The sequence below is a fragment of the Falco cherrug genome, chromosome 5, assembly GCF_023634085.1.
Source record: "Falco cherrug isolate bFalChe1 chromosome 5, bFalChe1.pri, whole genome shotgun sequence".
NCBI classification, from domain to species: Eukaryota; Metazoa; Chordata; class Aves; order Falconiformes; family Falconidae; genus Falco; species Falco cherrug.
Window position 1 is genome coordinate 91,161,293 of NC_073701.1, and position 22,598 is coordinate 91,183,890.

General features: G+C 38.7%; 1 protein-coding gene across 9 annotated transcripts in view; it reads right to left on the bottom strand.

Moving 5' to 3' along the window:
• Nucleotides 1–22,598, bottom strand: part of KIF21A (kinesin family member 21A) — a 92,322-nt gene that overhangs the window by 55,850 nt on the left and 13,874 nt on the right. For all 9 annotated transcript variants that reach the window (XM_055711541.1, XM_055711538.1, XM_055711539.1 and 6 more), the window contains exons 2-4: nucleotides 5,323–5,545; nucleotides 3,816–3,998; nucleotides 516–665 (exon numbers count right to left, since the gene is read on the bottom strand). In XM_055711541.1, the coding sequence (XP_055567516.1) occupies nucleotides 516–665; nucleotides 3,816–3,998; nucleotides 5,323–5,545 (556 nt within the window). The remainder of the gene's footprint in view (nucleotides 1–515; nucleotides 666–3,815; nucleotides 3,999–5,322; nucleotides 5,546–22,598) is intronic.

The window sequence follows — 22,598 nt, forward strand, 5'->3', positions numbered from 1 at the left end:
TTCTGAAAGAAAATACTTAAGTCTCTTTCCCCTCTTTTTACTGTCCCCTAGTAGTAACATAGCAATCTTCCACTCACCTGTGACAAAAATTGTACAATTTTTGTACAAAAATGTGCAATAACATTTGCATTCAGATTTGCAATGTATATATATAGCAGTTTACCTCACATCAGTCATACCGCAAAGCCTTCTTGTCACAGGAAAAATAGGATATAAGATTTGGGAGGTCAGATTTACACACATGCCAAAAGTGTCTCTCTCCACAACTATATTAATGCTAGAAACAGACTTTTGCTACTAAGTGAAACTGTTATGCACTTAATATCAAACATTTATCAGATTTAATGCTACAGAAACTAAAGAAAATAAGTTTCAGCTAAATTTTACAACTACACTGACCCAGATGCAGATGCTAACAAGCATTACCTCTATTTGTAACAGCTTATCAAAACGTACAGATAACATTTTTAGAATGTACATGGTATGCTACAGAGTAATTTATTTTCAGTTATCACCTCCGATTCTCCATTCACAGTTCGGGTTGTAACACCCACTGTATAAATTCCTCCTGCTGAATCTTCATGTATTTTAATATTTGATTTTTTATTCTTCGCATCAATATCACGTGTGGTATCAAACAGATCAAGAATTTCTTCATTGTAAAGCTGAAGAGGAGAAAAAAAAAAAAAAAGAAGAAGAAAACATATTACTTTAGGAAGAAATTCCTCCAGCCTAAAACATCTGTGCATGGCACATAGAGTTCTAAAAATCTAAATGCCAAGGCTCTCAAAAAATGAGGTTGTGAAACACAAGGACAACAGGATGACGGACAGAGCAGCTGCAAATTAAGTCACCCACACACCTATTACACCACCCAAAGAAGGAGTAGCTTCCTCCACGTAGTCAGGTCTAGGAGAAAATTCTTTGGTGGGACCAGGGAAGGGGAAGCACTTTATGCCAGCAGAACAGTGGCAGCAGTGGCTTCTGTGGCTGGCACCTGCTGTCTTCAGATTTGACCTTGGGTTTTCCTTTTGTTTTGTTGATTCAGTTGGCTGCGCCCTCCTCCAAACACTTCAAACTCACTCCACTTGCTCTCCCTGCCACCACATCTTCTCTCATCTCAGCTCTCACACCTTAATAATTCTGTCTTTCTTTCATTTAGATAGGTTAAATTCCTTCCAGGGCAGGAACAACTTACAGTAGTTTTGGTGCAAGCTGCTTATTAAAGGCATCAACCAGCAGGCCAAAAATGCCATGGCATGGTTTCTTGCACAGAGTTTGTATACTTTCCTCCATACCATAGCTACACTCTGGTGCCCTAGATTTGTTTACAACTTTCAGGCACAATTACATGAGCAACAGCAATCTTTTACTCCATGTTTCAGGCTGCTTAATGTTTACTGTTTGTTTCACTGGGTCTCCTGAAGGTAAGTACATGTACATTTAGTGGTCTTTCGACTCAGTATCGTCAAGCACTTCACAGACTTTTAGGTCAGTAAATTATATCTATAACCAGGAAAAACAGGAGAAATTATTATGCAGTTATCTATGTTAGATGAGATGGATTATCGTTTCACAAGAATGTTTTGAGTTTAGGAAGGGTGTTTAGATCCAACTGAAGACATCTGGACAGACAAAAAAAAAAATAATAGAAAAAGCAGCGCCCCACTGGGAATGTCATGGCTCAGGTCTCTGCTAATGTACACTAGAACAGTTCCAGTGTCTTTAATTTGGTTATATCAACTCACTTCAGCAGAGCTTAGGCCAGACTCAAAGTCCCCAGGTAAAAGCCAAAGAACCACTGCAACAGATCTGTATTCACCCTGTACTTTCTCATATGCTGAAAGCAAGAGGATTTCACTTCTCACAAGTGCAAATCCATCCCTGAGAAGAACAGGCTCAGCATCTGTGAATGTAATGCTTTTAATTCTTTATGTATTATAAAGGAATTATATTTTATTAAGCATAAAAACTGACACCGCAATTTAGAGAGGATCCTGATAATGCACCTACAAGTGCATGAGACTCCATATGCCCATCCTTTTGTTAGCAGGAAAGCAAGGAATCAAGAGAGGCAGACTGCAGCAAGCTGGAGAAGCAAGAAAGTAGCTAACAGAAGTAACAGTTCCCAATAGTTACCTAGCTGTCAGACTTCAAAGTTATTCCAAAATAAAACCTTGCTTCAACTTGTTCAATGACTAAATTATTGTTTATGTAATTCAGCTCTAATGGTAGATAGGATGGGAAGAAGAGAATACTTTCTGATACAGGAATAGTGCATAATACCTAACTAAACAGCAGAAGCTCTTTCTGGGAAAGTTCCAATTTAGCCACAGTACAATAAAAAAAGTCTACCAAAACAAGTGATATCTTGTTAAAGGAAAAAAAAATAAATATTACATACACCATTTAACCTTTCTCTAAATTAGATAAACAAGACAGGCTTGAAATATGTTGTAATGGTTGCAATTCCGCTTACCATTATCACTGTAACATTAAATTATTGCTCTGTATTTTGGGACTCTCGCACCCACATTTGTAGTTAGGTCAAAAGACTCAAGGAATTCAGATTAGTTTATTCCTTAAACTACTACTGTTGCAGTTGCCTAAGCAGAAATGAAGCTGCAGCTCCCCAATGTTCAAACAGAGAGAAGAGTACAGCATTCCCGTGGCCCATGCCCAAGCCTTGACTCTCTCTAGGCAAACATTAGCCAAAGCGATAAAAATTTCTGCTTAAGGTTAGTGGTGACAGACCTATAGCAGCGCAAAACTAATGCTAGCTTGTTAATCTTTAAAACAATTATAGGAACATATGATTAAAGGGCCTGGTTTACCTCAGGAGTAATAAAACCAACAGCTTTTTTCTTGGGTAATATAAAAGTGGGGAATTTCTCCCCAAAAGCAGATAAAGTTGAACATATATATATATATACACATATATACATACATACACACACACTGAACTAAGTAATACACATTTACACTTGCTCTTCCTTAAATAGATTCTTCCTCTCCATCTGCTTAAAGCATCAGATTTTGCAGCTGGGTAGTGAATGTCAATATGTTACACCCAAATCAATCAATTTAAAAGAATAGTTCCACAGGCAGGAAACACAGCATAAAAGCTGTAAGACAAACCAACAGCTGCTGCAGGTTGGAAAGATCACAGATGTTATGGCCTGTTTTACCAGTAGCTGTGTCTACAAGAAAACACAAGGGGAACAGTTTTCTCACAGCACTGACCCATGTTTTCCTCTGGGTCTAATGAAAGAGGGAACAGTGACACAGAAGCCCAATCCTAAACCATGGGGATCAGAGAAAGAAGTATTTTTCTGCTAGGTTTCTTCTCTGGTGAGAAGAATGGAACAAGTCTCCTGAACAGATTTTGAAAGCTAAAGAAATCAATGGCAAACTGACAAAAGCAGGCATACATAGTCCCTATTTAAAGGCACAGAGTACAACTGATTTATTTTTTTTTTTAATAGTTTCTTGCTTAAGGGTCTGTAAAGAATTACAAACAGGCAAGAGCAACAGGCCCCATACACAAACATGTGCTGCAAAAAGGGATAAATGATGACTAATATAAGTATTTCTACACTTCAAAATAAAGCTGTAAAGGAAACTATTAAAATAATTGGAATAAGATAAAAAGGCTTCTTTTCAAAAATTAAAGAACTGAAGCAAACTCCATAAAATTCTGTTTTGAAATCTTGAACATTAATTCAAAACATCTTGTGGGAAAAGAATGTAGAAGTAGTAACCAGAAAAAAAACCAAAAAAAAAAATGAAGCTACACACACACATATCCTGTTTACCTCTAAAAACTGTGCATTCACTTTAAAATCTGGAGATGGAAGTCCTTGTTTAATAGCAGCTTGCTTTTTTTCTTCAATACATCTAAAAAGATGTTTAACAGCACGTGATATAATGCCTTGTTCCTCTTCTGTAATGTTGACATCAAATCCAGTACCCATAGTGTATGTTTTACCAGCACCTGTCTAAATTGAAAAAGTAGTCACTAGAACACGTTAATAGTACCAAATCACAGTGAAATGTAGTTTGTGAACACTAGTGCTAGGTAGTGACTAGTAGTTAGTCTGTCATCCTTACAATACTAACGTGCACAACAACAGGTAGTTTTGAAAAACAGATAAACAGCAGAAGTGGGACAAACTTTACTGTTTATCCACAGATCACATACAAGACGACAGGGACCAGTCCAATCTTTCATAACCTTTCCCCTACAAACATCACAAACTGCTTACATCAGCCCTGAGCTATCATCTCCGAGGTAGAAAGAACAGTTAATGTTTTCAACCAAGACTGTTAAATAAAGCATGTACTTTGGAGGCAGAAGTAGCATTTGCAATTCTTTACTGAAGTAGATCAAATTACTCCCTTAATTATGAAATCTGAATATCTCAGGTAGAATATTACCATTGCTCTCAATTTATAGACAGCACTGAAGGATACAAGCTATACCTTCACCAGGAAAATAATTAAATGTGAAGTCCTACAGAAGATAAGGTAATGTGTTTTCACTGAATTAGCAGGTCAGGTCCAAGACAAAAATAGTATCACACAGCTGAGCATAATCTACTAAACTGGATCTACAAACTGCTTTGTTTTACTAGGACTAGACTTCACCTAGCCAACTTGAGATACGACATTTAACAGTGGTGAAATTCAGCATGCAAGACCAAATTTTATGCAATCAATTCCAAAAGGAATATTCAGAAAACAATAATGCATTCTCTACATTGTGCTCAATGATATTTCAGCTTTGAGAAGTAAAATGTGTGCCCAGTGTACTGAGAGGGTGTGTTCTCTATGAAAACTTCTCTGACTTTGGAATCTGATCTCTACATTTTGCCCACACTGTGGCCTGAATCTCCCTAGGATCTGTTTTAAAAAAGCTTCTCTTCCCAGAAGTGCCTGAAAATACTGTAGAGGGATAGATAATTGCTCAGAAAACAATGTCAGTACAACTTATCTCTATATATCAACTGCTTAAGTCACTAATTTGTTTTGCTGCATTGGGGCGAATTCAGGAATTACATGGATTCATGCTATTTGCAGCATTATTATTAATCAGACAAATATATCTTCTGTGTTTTAATTGCCACTCTGCACAGAATCTATACAAACTCCTAAACAGACTCCTACAGGAGACCACATTTAAAATATACTATATTTTAAATATAGTATAAATATAGACTATAAAAAGACAGGTTAATGCATTCCAAAATTTTAGAGAAAGACCGGTTACATGAAACTGTTTATTTCAAAATAAATACTTGGACATAAAATTGTAAAGCTTACTTGGCCATAAGCAAAGACAGTGGCATTGTAGCCTTCAAAGCAACCTTCAATCAGTTTTTCTATACACTGTATATAGATCTCTTCTTGCTGTGAGTCAATGTTAAAGACATAATCAAAAGTGAAGGCCTTATCCTTTCCCAAGAACACTTGAGGTTCACCAGGTGTAACAGATGTACAAATATGGCATCCTTCAATCTTCTCTTTGGCTAGCTGTGGTCTAATTCTGTTTTGGAAGAGACAAGAAGAACTATTAGAAATTCTCATCAGAGGCATACAAACAATGTTTATAAGAGAACTGAAAAGAATTCCTTACTGACTGAAAAAATGAAATTTGTTTATCAAGCCAGGAAGCTTCCAGCTTTCTGAGCCACAGTATTGACAGTTTCAGAGCACCATTCATACAACTGTTAATATGAATTATGTTACCTTACCTGAAGGTTCACACACCAATTTCAGGTTGACAACCTGCCTAGAACTCTGAATGTTTCTCTATGTATACTATGCGTTACTAAAGAGTAACTTACATGAGCCATTTCAGACTTTGAAATCAAGTTATCCAGTTTTATCAGACTTCATGCTTTCACTGTGAAAATTATTTTTTTTTTTCTAAACAGCAACAGAAATATGACAGAAAAGTGGGATAGTTTAAGTCACAATTTGGGAGGAAGGACCCCCAAAGCCTGTATGTCATGTGAAATGAAAGCCTCCTTGCTAAGACAGCAAGGAGAAGGCTCACATTTCCGCTTTCGCACGAAAGGAGCTTTGCCACAGCCAGAACACTTCTGTGAAATGTTTGGTTTCAGTGAAGCAGCACACCCTCAGAGGAAAGAAAGAACAGCATCTAACAAGTTCTAAAGGTAAGAGTGTCTCATTCCTAATTACTTCCCCACTGAGACAAATTCCAGCTTTTATTTCAGTTCATTCAGTTTCTGACAAACTACTTCATAGAATACAATAATCTCAGACTTCTTATAGTCTATCATTTTATTAATTCCTCCGCATTCTTAATACTTTTGCAGTCTTGTCAAAATTGAATTCATGCACCGGCTCCATGACTACAGATGATTGTAGAAGTTTGTAATTCAATTGGTTTAATGGTTACCTATCAGGAAGAAACACTCTAGCCAACATAACCTAGTATTCTAGCTGTAATTAACTAATAATTTGTTCACAAGAATTTTTTTTTTTTTTTTTTAACAGTTTCCAAGTTCAAAGCAGCAGCAAATTTAGAAACAAACAACCCCTCTACCCCCAAATGTGCACAGCTTAAGAGATGGGGATAAAAGGCTATAAGAGTGATAAAATATCAGCAGTACAACTACATGCAAACAAAAATCTGGAATTTTTCATGTTTTATATAGATTCTCCATTTATATCAAGCTTCAAGTACCTATATTTACCTCGATGTGGCTACTTTCCAGTTACACAATGTCTAAGCTGAACATCTGTATACACAGAGTATACTTTAAAGACACATGCTCATTTCATATTCAGTGCTTTAAGGGCCATGTCTACATTAGTGCTTGGTTTGGAATAGCTGTGCTGTCTTGAAGCAAATTCCCCCGACATCTTCACTTACCACATGTTGGTTTGGATCACAGAGCAGCTCCAGTGTGCACAAATTATACCTCTTTCAGAGGAACTAAGCCAAAACACTCCACTCCAAATACACCAAGCTTGTTCCAAAGTCTAATGGAAACATAGGGGCCCAAAGGCACCTACTGATTCTACTGAGACCATGCCAGTGCTTGCTGATGCAGAGAGGGCTAGCCTCCAACAACTAGGTGGACTGCTACAGACTAACTCAAATTATATCAGCACATAAATACTTTAGTTCAAGCTAGAAGTATCCTGTAAAAAAAGTGACCCAGAGCACGAAATATTTTCTTTTTACTACGGATTACAAATTTTTCACCCAGGGATGTGCATTGCTGTCAGGAGTATTTTTCAGGATTTTTATTCTAAGTGTTTCATTATAACCCCCTGTGTGACACTAGAGAATAACCATAATTTATTTGTGAAGTTTTCTGCACATTAATTCCTTTATGGGAAGTTCATTAATGATGAGACAGTACCTCCTTTGTCAGCATACCCTATGGTATGGAGTAGAAATTAAGCAAACCTTTGAAAAATATCATTAAAGGAAAGATTATACAATGCGTAAAATAAGGATAAATATTCCACAAATAGCATTTGCATTTAAGGACATGAAACATATGATGTAGGTCACAGATCTTGTCTCTTAACAGAATAATTATCATAAGCTTTTTCCTTTAAATGAGAAGCTATAAATAATTCAGGATTTACATAGCTCCTTCAATAGCAACCAACTTAATCCACTAGCACCTGTGTCCACTAAACAAATCCTGAGAAATATGTACAGAAGCTCATAATAAAGTTACTTTCTTCTAAACATTTCTAATTAAATAGCTTTTATTTGTAGGTAGAGGGAGAAAGTCTTCAAAGACAATTTAATCATATGCCTATCCTAAAAGTATTCTACTCAACTGGAAAGTTGACCAAATAAAACATCGTAGCATGCCATCTGTAACACCTCATATTTAGAAAATGCCAACTCTGTAGGTTATTCTCCTGCCTTATTTTAATACCGTGAAGTCAGTCAGAGGGCAAGCTTCTTTTTCAGACTAAGCACCCTCATTCTTTCACTAATCCGGTGCAGACAGCACAAAGGCAATCAATTGTTCTTAGAAGCATGAACTCTGATGGCTTCTAAAGCTCCACAGGTACTTGTCTGCATTCTTTTCTAGTACAGGAAAGCCTAGAAAGACGTTTTCTAAAAATTAAGGTGGAAAACACATATTCAAATTCGAGTAACCTTTTGTGCATCCCAAAAACCCAACTTCCTCCCAGTTCTGAAAGGCTTTTCGTACTAACTTGTAAAATGAAGGTTGACAATTCAAGAAAAAAATAATATTTCTTCATATATTTTCCTTCTATCTTTAAAAAAAGTTCAAAATTAGTTTTCTGTGCAGAGGAACTGATGCAATTATAACAGGTGCCAAATACTTTTCTCCTTTCTACTATTAAACAAAGGCTCTGAGCGACCACAAAAAGGACCAGCATGCCTAAAATATCACTGATTTGCATGATAATTACTACAGTAACGACAGGACTGTAAAGTGCGCAGTTTCTGTGCAGGCCTGTGGAGACTTCCCATGAGAACCCTCCCAGCTAACTCCCTGCCTCGCAGCCAGGCAGCAGCTCCAAGCACTCTGCTGCTATAAAACCCAGCACAACAGCAAGCTGCAAGTACATTACGGGTGACCATCAGCAGGCCACAGCAAGACACCATTCCAAAGATCAGCTGAGTTGACAGAAATCTGTGCCACTACTAAACAGCTGGTTACCAGCTCAGTCAAGTTACCAGCCCGAGGTTCTAACACAGCATCCAGAGACCCAGCAGTGATGATTGTGCGCTTCCTCCCTAACTTAACACCAAATCTGAAGGCACCGATAAGAGAAAAAGTATGTCTCACCAGCACGTAAGCACAAAGGTAAAACAAAGCAAGACTTGCCACATCAGCAAAGCTTCACCTCGAAGAGACTCCCTGCTCATTTTGTAATTGCTTTTACACAATGTCCCACTCTGTGGAGTTGGGAGGTAGCAACCTGAGAGAAATCACAGCTTCATCAGGTTTGAAAGACATCTTCCCCCAAAAGGATGTGCAGGCAAGGGAACTTCATCACCCAACCTGAGGTCTGCTCAAGGGATACTTCTTGCTCTGAAATCTATATAGCTCTCTCAATAAGTTTAGCACCAAGGTAATGGGATGACCTTAATGAGTAAGCAATAAAGGCCTTCAACCTGATTTCCAGCCACTTACCAACAATCTGAGTGGATTACCTGAACTTCATGGCACTCAAAAGTCTTACTATTGACAAAGAACGTGTGGTCTGGCAAGTAATTGTCCTCATGCAAGCCAGATTCTGTTCCAACATGGGCTATAGGAACACCTCCTCCTCCACCACCCCACACAATTGGGAAAGTGATTTTTTCTCCAGCCAAACCTTTCCCTCTCTCATATCTTAACATGTTCACTTCTGTCAGCAAAGCAGGCAGCAGCCATACTTTAAAATGTGAAAGGGTTCATTTTGGTCACCTCTCCTTGCCCACTTCCCACCCTGGCAGTCTGCCACTAAGATTTTTTATCCAGGACCAATGTGACATGACCCATTTTGTCTTCTAAACAGCCCCATCTCACCTGTTTTTCAGGTTACTCTCTTATTTGTATACAAACAGGCATTTTCTACCTACTTCCAATCACATCTCCTTAGATGAGGCAACTTCCCAAACAACATTTTGCCTTACATCCTTCCCTCCTCTCCAAAGCATGAACACACCCAACTCTTGTTTACATGTACTTTGCAGAGCCTCCAGGCCACACACATGAAACTTAATCCCCTAAATCTATTCTGCCTCAGCACACTGGGACAAGCCATCTAATTAGGGAGGGCTAAAATAGCCAGTGGTGGCACAGTAATGCACCCTATTGTGCTGGAACTAATCTCTCAGTAGAATAGGTGCACAATGTCTCTGCTAAAAATATTGTCAGATAGAACAGACTCAGATAATACAGTTCAGGGACCACAGCAAACATCGGGTCAATACCCCGTGTTATGCAAGACCTCAGACTTCCCAGAACTGATTCCTGTTTAAAATAGACAATATCATAGCATCCCTTTGAAAAGTGTCCCATCTTGGTTTATTTCTAGGGATAGAAAATTGTCGCATTGATTTAAATATTTATATATATATATGGATACATAAGGACATGGATATACACACACACACCCTTTCAGCTACTGAACAATTTTATCTCTGTGACTGTTCATTTAAGAACATCCCCATTATCTAATTCTTCCCCACTATCCAACTTTTCCCCAACAATCTCCATACATCTATGATCGAGCCATCCCTTAATCTCATTTCATACACTAAACAAAATGAGACCAGTGAATTTATTTCACATCTCCATATGAAGTATCGCAAATATTACTCTAATAAAATGTATTTATCATATTTACCACATACCTTCCCAGCACCTGTACAGAATCACAATAAGCAAACTAGAACTTCTAGAAGTAACCTATAAAGGGCAAAATATCAAATTACTCCTGTTTTACAGAAGGAAAAGAGAAGGAGGGAAAATCACCAATTAATCTTTTGGATAGCAATAACTAGCCAGAAGCTGTGCGTTGGAAAAGATGACTATGGAGGCCCATGTAAAGTTCTTTTCCATTAAAAATTCTGCTAGGGGAGAAAGAACTGCTTTTACCTTGCTCAGAAGAGCATGAATTCCAACATCACTCAAAGCACATGCAGTGCTGAGCAGGAAAACAAGTTAACCTGTAAACCCAAGACTCTCCAATACTCCTCTCTTATTACACTAAGCCTATTAAATTTTGCACAATTCTGCTTCACATGTGGGTATATGAAATATTAAATCCAAAAGCACCTAATAAAACATTTAGTGAAGTGTTGCAGGCAGTACAAACTGGGAAGTAAACAAATGCTCTCCAAAATCATAAAAAAAGAAAACAGCTTCCTGCCCTTGCTTTGGCATCACAATGCCCACTCCTTTCTAATCCATTACATTCACGCTCATCAAACCACTCCCATTAAACATACTCCTTTGCAACAAGGAGTGAGTAAAGCAAGCTAAACAGATTTCATCCCAAAGACGCTTAATACTTCTGCCTGCATAAACTTTTCAATATTTTTGCCAGCACACGTTGGAAGCTTATTTGTTTCTATGATTATGAGCACCTCCAAACAAAATCACAACTATAGCATCTCACTGCATTCATCTGAACTAGCTGATCGGTATATTAATTCTTTACCTCTCAATGAGGTTTAAGGATATGAAAAAGGCTGGCATATAAAAAATAGCAGGTCTGCTTCTTGTTAAGACAGCAATAAGGACATAGGAATAAACCTTCTGGCTTGTGCCAGCAATCGTCACCCATTAAGGATTTGTTCTTATGCCAGCAGATCTCAGCATAACGGTCTCTGTACCTCCGCTGCCTGTGGTGCTAAATAACACTGGCAGGTAAAAAAGTGCTCATATTTGCTGAGCTACCATTCAGCACCTTTAGTACAGATGTGGTTCTGTAATGCCTTTCTCAACATTTCCAAAGAGGTTTTTGGTGGCCAGTGAAACAAGCACGAGAAGTCTGAGAACAGTTTTAGTATGCTCTTAACCTGCTTTTTCCCCCCCTCCAGAAACATACACACATACCCATAGTTCATTAAAAAAGTAAAAGTACCGCAAGTCAATACCCAACCTTCCAGCCCAACCCTTTCTGAAGGCATAACACAATTATTTTTTTTTAAATTCCACTTCAGAAAAATACAAATTATATTCAAACCCAATGCCTACAAATAATAACACATGGCAGTCTTTCCCAAGGTTAGCGCCAAAATAACCCCCTACACTGTTATAGTAAACTATAGGTAAAGTCCAGGCCATTTGTCTTCTGCTTTTCTTTTCAAGTGCCAGCTAGGCAGTTGTCTCCAAGCAAGCCATAAATATACTGTACTATCAGGAGCCCTTTACAGCCTTCAGGATAGAATCCATTCATTTCAGATGCCTACAATGGCAGAAAAACCCTAAACCTTCATGACTGACTTTAATGATTGAATGAATAATGGTATAAAAGCCATCTTTATAAACAAAAAGCAAAAAAAGCATTAGACAAATGCAGCATACCTTGGTAACAGTGCTACTTCTGCAGAAAGATAACTCAGTTTTTGAATGCCTTAATCATTCATATTCAGCTCTGTTAATGATACAATTTTGTATTAATGATATCCATCACTAGTATTATACATACTGGTATTCAGATGTAAACAGGACATGTAACTACAGATATGCAAATTAGAGTGGATTACACAAGAGACTGCTCAGCAGCCAAGCTGTGGTAACTGGCCACCCAGCACATCACCAAACCTTTCCCCCTGCCGTGGGTCAGCTCCCACCCCGTGAACCTGCTTTGCCCGCGAGAGGCATGGGCACATGCCAGTCACCCAGCCAGGGAAACGAGCGCTAGCTTGCTGCAACTGTAACTCAATCGCTTTTACGTAAGGTTTGGGCACCGCTCCCATCAGTGTTTCTCTCCAGTTGCCATGGCTGCCATGGTCTAGACTGAGCTCAGCTCTGCCAGCAGGTGTTGTGTGTGTGCAGAGCCCACAGAAGCTAGGCAAAGTCCAGGCGTTACTCAGCCTAAACCGACACCAGCTCCCTGGGCAAGCACAAGTGAGACAGAGGTTTTGCACATGTACCAACGCTTGCCTTTAAACATCAGGAAAATGTCATGCAGGTCAAGTATGTATCTCGATGCAAGTTTGACATCAGAGAATAAAGCTTCCCAAATAGCTCTTGGACATAAAAGTGTATTGAGGACTGTGGCTGAAGATAAAGCAGGATTTATGTAATCAATTTTACTCCAAAGTCCTATTAAGATACTGACAAAAACGTGTTAGCATCCTTTCAATCCACATGCAGCCATTAAACACAACTATTCAGCCCTCAGCTTAAAACATCCAGGAAAATCAGCCACCAAGTTACTAAATGGGCTCTGAGATACTACATTTTCAGTATCTAACTCACTTTACTGCAAACAAAAATATTCCTATTAAAAAATATACATGCAGAGTATTTTGTTTCAGTGCTGCAGACTGTCAATTCCAGTAAGCACATGAGAAGGCAGCAAATCGAAAACTGGAATTAAAGTGAGGAAATGTATCGGTGCTGTAACTAGATTTGTCCAGTTCTCCTCCTCTGCACTCGACCTCTACCTCTTCAGCTATTTTTCTTTTAAACACAAATTTAGTTTCGTAAAACAATTACCCTTTTCAGCAGCTTGCGTCTGATCAGCTCATCTACCGTTAACTGGTCATGCTGGGGATTACATTCGCAGTGCCAGGCTGAGGCAGCTTTGCAGGCTGTTGCTTTCACTTGGTTCCTGAAGCACCACACAATAACCGCATCTCCAGGCAGCCACTACGGCTAGCCAGAAAACAGTTTAGCAGTCTGATTTCAGTTTAGTTCTCGTGCAATTCTGTGACAGCCTAGCAGGCTGTGCCATGCAGATGGCATCCTCACACTGACAGGCACGGTCCTGTGCTTTTGCCAAGAAAACATGGGGAAAGGCCCAAGCCTGCCCTCACACAGACATCATGCTGCCCCACATGCTCCCTTCCTCATCGCTACCTCTCACAGAAAGGCTAAAAGATCTTCCAGTAGATCTAGACTTCCAGCATCTTTCCTTATAACATGAATGAATGCTTTCATCTAGACCTCCTTCTTGTGATTTCTCATGGACTAATTTACTCTCTAGTGAGCTAAGAAATCCTCAGCTTTCGAGAACAATTTGACTTTTGAGAGAGAGAAGGGGGGACTGTTGCAGGATTTGTGCAGGCCTTGATTATTTCTAGTTCAAGACAAGGTCAGCTGCAATGGAAAAGCAGTACTACCATAAGCTTCCACATGCCTGCCAAGCACAGAACTGGCACACCTCCAAATCCAAGTGCAGTTTGAGTAGATCTAAACTGATATTGGGAATGACACTTCTAAGGCAAGCAGATTTTTAAAAAATTCTTCTACTATGTTACTTATCTTGGGGTTTTTTATGAACATTTTTAGTGTTATGTCTCACCACTCTCAGAAAGCTAGAAGAGAAACAACACTATTTTAGAGAAAATGAGATCTACGCAATTACAGTAAAGTTTAATTTATGAATAAAGACTTGAAGTATTTGTGCTTTATTAGCAAGACATGAAACAAGGAGTTAGGCCTTCCTAAAACTAAAGTTCAAAATTAATTTAATACCACAGAAGAATGCGGGCACACCCATATCATGTAATAAAGTGGCAGAATAGATGGTCCCAGCAATCATTTACACTGCAGTGCTGAAAGGGACTACAGACACCTGATCTCTACATAGCTAATTAGCCTGAGCAACTGCCTCTCCTCATCAGGGAGCATGAGCAAGTAATTTTAGAGAGTAAGAAGCACAAGTAATATTCTGCTGTTACAGCACAGTGGAGCACAGTGCTCAGCTGTAGTACTAGCATGGTCAGTATTAGTTCAAGGTCCAGACACCACGATGTACCAAGTATGCAGACACACACTGAAATAAATAGTCAAGTCTCTCAAAGGCAGCTACTCCCATAAGGATTAACCCTGAAGACATAATCCCTGGGAACCTCTTTCACCTTTTAAAAAAAGAACAAAAAGCAACTCCAGAAGGTGCTAGCTCATTTCAGTTGCTATTTTGAAGAGGCACCTTCTAATCGTTTAGAAAATCCTCTGTACACTTTCAGCTTATTACTCTGCTTACAGTGCACTTCTGGATATCACCCTACAGTCATTAGAACAACAGACCTGGTTCAGGCATGAAGGGCAGGTCCCCTCCCCAGGTGGTGTGGGAAACCTAACATCTCCAAAGGCCTGCCAGAAATCAAAGAAATGCCTTCAGACCCAACATAGGAAATGCAGGAACAACAGAAATATGTAACCTAAAAATTTACCACAAGGAAGCAGAGCCATCTGTGGCTCTGGGTTTGGATGACAGCCACGTGTCACCAAAACTGCAGGCTCCCAGAGGGTTCAGCTAGTCTGCAGTTTGATGGCTGTGCTCTGGATATATTTATGTACCAAATCAAATATCCAAAACTCAAGTTAAGGACAGAAGGACTGCCTTAAAGTGCACATTAAACCTGTCTCTTTCAGACAAGTGCACTTGCTTCTTTTAAGTTTATGGTTTCTACTGAAAAATATGTTTTTGCTTTTATGACTGATAAGATCATGCATAGAAATATGAAACACCATCTTCATGTCACTGGTGGTGTTTCACATCATTCACTAGCACTGACAATACTGAAGACTAGTAAAGATTACTATTATGAAAAATTTATGCTAATAGCACCTGACAGTCACACCGCTTAAGGAACGTAAAGGTCACAAATTCAAAAGGAAAGAGGAAAGAAAGGCCTTTTGGTGAATCCCCAGTGCAGTCCTGTGTCTACAACTACCATGCTCATGGATACTGAGTGGCCAAACAGGCAATCAGTTTATCTTTCTGTGGATAAGGATTCATAAAGAAAGCAATTCTATATACAAAAACAGTGAGAATGGCACCCTGTAATTCTTTTGCAAATTATGATTTTTCCCCTCCAAAATTTAGCTTTAACATGTAAGTTAGCAGCCTTCATTCCTGCTCTGGAGCACATAGCTGTAAGGAGTGGCTGAGTCACACCACTGGTAAAGCTTACCAGAGCCTGGTATTAATTATGTAATTAGGGCAGTGTCAGGAAAAGGAATACACTTTCTGTAGCATCTTTCTACTGTATGACTGAAGACTTAAGAGATTAAATCTGCTAAACAAATGTCATTACACGCAACTTAAGATGAAAAAATTTAATCAGAAGAGTGTTTAAGGAAAGCTTGTTAAGAATGCACAGCCCAGCAGCCCAGTAATGAGTCATTATAATGTTTCCAGAAATTTTAGTGCCAGAATTCAGCTGAAATAAAACAGTATTGTCAAAAGTAATGCAGCAAATAGAGACTATCCAACCCCCCAAAATACTGTAGTCATTGCTGCTTTGCCAAGCTACAGAATAACATTTATTTAGGTGTAAGGGTGAAAAGGGGGAAAGAAAAACCTCACAAAACCAAAAACAAACAAAAACACAAAGAAACCACAAAACCACAGTCTGAGTACCTGCAAACCTAAACTCTGTCACACTTAGAGTTCAGGGATTTTGAGGTAATTCAGGTATCTCTTGTAAACCAGGGCCCAATCAGCCTAACACATCCAAAACCATCAAGCCCATACAAAGTACACCACTCAACACAAACGTGGATGGTATCAAGTCTTTGTAAAGCACACTTGTAACTACTGTAAGATTATCAGAGTCAAACTTTAGTAAAAACAGTTTTGCAAGACAGTTGCTTTCAAAAACAATAGCCCACAGCATCACAGTACACCAACGAATGAACTAATAATGCCCACATAATATTTTCAATTAAAGGCACAGAATTAACAGTGGCTTTCTGGTTCAAAAGCTGAACACTCCTACTGGCAGAGCAATGGCACTATTCCTGCACATCCCCACCACACACACACAAAAAAAAAAAAAAATATCTGTTTCATCTGTAAAGCCAAAGGGACAAATTTAAAAGAAAGTTACACGCAATTAAGTGAAATATTGCAAAAGTACATACATTTAAGAACTTCCTCACATTCTAACTTAGCAACAACTTTAAGGAAATCAAGAATAAGTACCACAAGTGTATTCAGAAGTAGGTAAACAAAACAATTATTCACTACAGAAAAATAATTTTTTTGAATGGGAGAGAAAATAAACTGATGTAATGCAATATTATCCAGATGACCACAAAACTGTCAGTCATACCAACGCGAGGCTTCATCCAGTTTCTTCCTCTTAAGTTAGATGTATGCCTATTCCAGAAGTTCACTACTTCTTCAAAATAGCCCAACTTTTAAAAAGAACTACTCTATTATTTTACAAAGTTAAAAGGTTTCCCTGTGTCTGCAGCAAAGAACTCTCAATTACTGCCTCCCTTACTCAGATTCCCCTTCCCTTTTCACAGCCATCCACCTACCTGTCCAGAAATCACTACACATTCATGCCAAAAGTACTGTAGCTCTGAAAACTGTTATAATTTCTTTCATCTCCATACAGAGAATTTATCTTCCTATTTATATATTCTCAAGTCTAGGGCCATTGGTTACTTTACACTTATGAGCTACAGGTCCAAGAATTATATTTTACCAACTCAACACAAACACAAAAGTACCAACATCTTATAGCTAAAGCTATGAGCCACTTCCCAAGTAATTACTTGGGTAATTAATTACCAAGTAATTAATGTGTTAAATAAACACAACACAAGAAAAGGAGGATCAGGTCAGTTAAAAGAAAATTACATGCTGGCATTAATAATTACTGAAATGACTGCTTTATTAACACTACTAAAATAACAACCAGACACTTCACAATGGGACAAGACAGCTAAAAACTGTTTCAGTAATCTGCTCTGAATAGTGCCTTCACTCTGTTAACTTCCAGTGCAACATTCTTGAAACAAAAACTGCTGTATGACTTTTCTTTTTCTGCCACTCCTTGTTAAAAAAAAAAAAAAGCATGTTGTATCCATAACACCCATCCACCAAGTTCCAAAGCAAACGGCAGAAAATTTCTTCATATTTATTGTTGACTGTTTCTAATGAACAGAAGTTGCTCTGTTTCAAAACAGAAGGTAGACTGTTCAAGCAGTGAGTGAAAGCTCTGAGCTGCTAAATCCCAACTGTGCAGTAAGGGAAAACAACCCACTTGCTTTATTTAGTACTATCTGTTTTAAAACTTGCAAAACAGGAAGGAGCAATATTACCTACCTTATTCAGCCCTCCTGGTTCAGCTACACATTTTTATATGTCTGAATGTCAATCCCCAATTTTAATTCTTTCCTTCACGTCTATTCATCCTATTTGCAAGGCTGTAAAAACATCTACGTTAGCAGCAACAGCACCAAACATTAAAGGTTAATTTTTCCATCCTTCTGTTCCTATGCAGTGACTGTATTCAGCTGCCCTGTGAAGACCTGACCACCTTGCTGCTCTTTCTTGGCTTCAGATGATGCTTTACAAGAAAGCCTCCAAAAAGTTATGTCAGGGCAATTCAGGAAACTGTTCTAGAAATTCAGTAGGTAGCATTTTTCCACACTAAGCAATCAATTTGGAGAATGGCTGAGTATGTTTCTGGATGCTTTTGTTGCAAACATGCATTTTGGATAAATACAAACTGACAGTCCCCAAACATCCCACCCCTCCATTCTCCAATTCCTGCCAACAGTTGAGGTGTTTGAAAGTCTCTTGGTATTGATTCTAAGTACACTTCCCATGCAGTTTCAACCTGGTTGGATTATCTATAGGCCATCATCTTCTCTCCTGCTAGCCGTAGACTGGTTTTCAGATATGTAGTACAGAGGGGACAGGAAAAAAAGAACATTTTTGTTAATCGGAGAAATTTATATGGAAAATACCAGTGGAAAGCTGAAATAACTGGAGTTTAAATAACAAGAAAAGTCAAAAGAAAGGAACTGGTCACAGCTGACAAGTGAAATAGGTTTGGTACTGCTGTAAAGACTATATCAGGGCCTCACAACATCATCTGTGCAAGAAATACACTGGAATCTGGAACTCCACAGAAAAGCCAGTTTCCACACAAATTCACATTCCAAGGCTAGCAAGAAGGGAGATCTCCACTGCAATAACATCTGCACCAAGGGCAGAGCTGCCACTATTTCACATCCTCAGCCTTTTATCCAGACCAAGGGAAGTAATACCGAAGGACATACAAGACAATACATACAGAGGGCTACTACATAAGTGCAGCGTCGTAGCTTCTCTAAGACAAATCCAGTTCTCTTCATTTATACAACTTCAGTTCTCACAGAACACTTACAGCATACACCCACATACCCTGAAGAAGAGCAAGAAACTACCACGACCAAAAGCTTATTTAATAAAACAGTTCTGGCAGAAAATTGGGAATTTGATTAAAATTAAGACCTCTGTCTAAAGATGGATGTGCATAGAAAATAACTTTCTGGCTGATAAACCAGAAACTTCTTCTAAACATTTTCACGTTTTGTTAAATATATGAATAACTGGAATATTTCAACTTCTTGTTTGATTTGGGCAAAGATATCTACATTAGGCAAAAAGCTGCAGCCACTATGGCTTCTTCCACATGAAGTTTCCCCACTGCCAGCAGAGAACATCATCCTCTACGTGAAGACGACATTCTCTAGTATGTTTCTCCATAATTTAAAGATAACATTTAAAAACAGATTGATTGATGCTTATCACCTGACTAAAGATGTAATGCTTCAATATTAATTCTACTAGTTCTCCATTAAGAGTTAAAACTATCCAAATAACTTATTGACTATAATATCCAACATATCACTGGAGATTTTAACCTAACAGAAAGTGAAAGAGCATGCTCTGCTACCTCATTAGAAAAGTATGGACTTATTTCATATTCTTGACTTTTCAGAACATATAAAATAGAAAAGGCTGCTTGATTTGCTAACAGCCGAGCTTCCACTCCAGGCAGGTCGAAAGTCCCTGTTGGCTAGGCTGAACAAATTGAGTGTGGAAATCACTGTGGAAATACAGTCACTTGCCTGGTTTAATGGCTACTCGCGTGCAGACCTCACTGCACTAGCAAGCCTACAGTTTGACATTACCACTAATAAAAATAAAACTGCTACATTTCAGTAAAATTTTAGCTTTAGGACAGAGTCCATCCATGCAGTAAGTGCACCCTGGTAATGCACCACTATGTAAACTGGCGGGTTCACAAATCTCATGACATGCACACTGTAACAAAATCTAGAAAGAACTAGATACTACCTTGCTACCTGTATCTGCTTTAAACAACTAATATCTACACTGACACAATAGCGAGGCTAAGTACCTTCTGCTTGGTGTTTAGCTGTAGGCTTAGTTTTTCATTAGGGCTCAGGTTCCCCGATTAGATTACAAATCCAGCCAGAACTCCAAAGCTATTAATGCAAAGTCACTTTTTAAAACAGATGAATTATGCAGCAAGGTAGCTCACAAATTTAAAAGCAATTCTCTCAGTTTTAATTTACAGGCATGGGAGGCTCTGCCTCTGCTTCTGGAACAATCCTTCTCTTCTGCACACAGCTGCTAGACTGGGCACTGCTCTGCCAGCCTCCCTCAGCTCCAGCACACACAAAGCAGCAACACCTGATCCTGGGCTCGTTTCTGTCTGCTGAACACTTGGCTTCAGCTCCTTGGGGACAGAAAAAAAGGTCTCTCCTCACAAGCTTCTCCAGGGTCCAAAACCACTTCTTTGTCTTGACTGAATTAAATCAGCTCTTCTTGGCACATAATACTTCTAAATCGGGTATTTCCCAGCTGCTGTCAGAAATCATCAATGCAAATCACTTGTGGTTTTTCTGCACAGGAGTTCATAGTCCCTCATGCACAGGGGGTAACACAGATGCTTTCAAAAGAAGTACTCCTGTCTAAACTGTTTCAAATTGCCTGAGAAATTTAAGCTTACAGTAACTGTTTACATATTAGGACTACAGTAAAACGAACTGAGATGGTTTTATTGTGGTCCCTGCCACAAAACTTGTGGCCCAGTATCTCATTCCTCTGAGCGCTTAACATCAGACAAGAGTTCCTTTAGCTTAAATGTGACCAGCAGGACAGTGCATGAAGGGAGGTGCACACAAGGTTTTCCAGGATCAAAACCTATGCTAACAATAAACTTTGCCAGGATACAGAAAACCTTAAGTTCACACAAAGTAACATGGTAATGGGCATACTGGTAGTGCCTAAAGGCCAGGGTGGGTCTTATGCTAAGGCTCACATAAAGCTTTCATGAAAGGTCATGTTTATTAAAAGCTACAGACAGATATGTACATATTAAGCCATACCTTTAAAGCTGTTTCAGACTGTTTTCCTTACCAGCACCAAGAAGTCAGAAGACTGGATGTTAATGCAGGCTATGAACTCTGTGTTGCCGACTGCTATAAGCCAGGCAGCTGTCTCCCACACCTATAGACAACACAACTTCCACCCCAGGGCTGCACTCAGCTTCAACCACATACTACCACTGCTTTCACAGTAAACCATGGTGGTGGGGCAGGGGGGGAAAAAAAAAAAAAAAAAAAAAGACAACAACATCATACAGCAATAACAAAGCTCTAGTGTTCCAGCCAACCTTGTTTCCACTTAAAAAGGTTTCCTTTAGCACTACAAGCAGCATTTGAGGATGCAGGGAAGAGGTAGAAGGGCTCTTTATTCCAGTATATGCCAAGGTAACAGATGTTTAGAAAGAAAAATTTAATATTTAGACAAAACTTAAGCTAACTGGTGTTCTATATAAATTGCCAGGAAGTATTAAGTGAGGTCTTAAGAGAGCATTAGTAGATCAATACTATCTATTTTCTCTACAATTTCCAGATTTCTCCAAAACAAGTTCTTATAATTCTTCCAAGACAGTCTGCTTTTACCATTTCAGTGTCAAAGCTAAAGAGAAAAATTTCTGTGCTGTTTTAAATTCTAATATTTTGCTAACTCATGCTACACAAAATTTTAACTGTAATATTAAACTAAATTTCACCACTGAATACAAAGAAATGCTAAAGCAAGGAACAATGAACGACAGCAATGAAGGCTTTCAGTTCTTATACCATCAGGGAGGTTTCTTTTGTTTCTTCTTTTTTTTTTAAAGGAAACATGACAGTTAAGCAATAATACCACCTTAAGATCCTCCCAGAAGACTTTGTTTTCCCCTGGTTTCAACTATAGACTTTGCTTGTCCATGCCTTATCACTTGACTTTAGTTTACAGAGAAATACAGAACTCTGTCAAATAAAGTGCAACTGCAATGCAGCCCTTATGTAAGCCTCATCAGATGAGTAATTAGAAAGGCCCATAGGAAACTACAAATAGCTTATTTCCCAACTATATTTAGAGTTAACCATTTCTAGACCACTGAATTCAGAACCAGTGGCTGAAGAATGGGAACAAGACAAACTGAAACTATAAGTGAGCGACAGATTCAGGACAGCGAACGGGATTTCCTGGAACTAATGAAAGGAGAGGATTTCCCTGCTGCTTGAAGTTTGAGGTCAGGACCGGTTGCACTTCACACACAATCATGTTTTTAACTAACCACATAATTGGATTCTCTATCAAATCCAGTTGACTAGCTTACACAATATGTCAGATAATCTTATCAACATCTGAACAGAAAAAAATTTGTACACAATCTCTTGTGCCTTTTCTATAGTACCCGTCATCCTCCTAACATGGAGGTGTCACAAACAGTTTTCAGTTAAGAGTAACAAGTCTTCAGTCTTGTGTTCCCAGGTAGTCATTGCAAAGCAGCACATGTAGATGGTTGATCTCTAATCTATAGCAGAAGTGTTGGCAGAAGGGTCTTGCAAAGGCAGCAAAAATGGAGCAACACAAAGAACACTGCAGCTGGAAAATAGTACAGCAGTGACACTCACAATTTGCCATCGCAGCAGGAGCTGCTAGCTTCAGTACCACTGGCAATTCTTGCTGGAACCCTGGCTTTTTGTTAAAGACAAAGTCTGATATTTTAAGTCCTTTGTCACCTAACATTTTAAAGTAAACTACCTACACTAGGACTCAAACAAGTCAGATAAACCTGA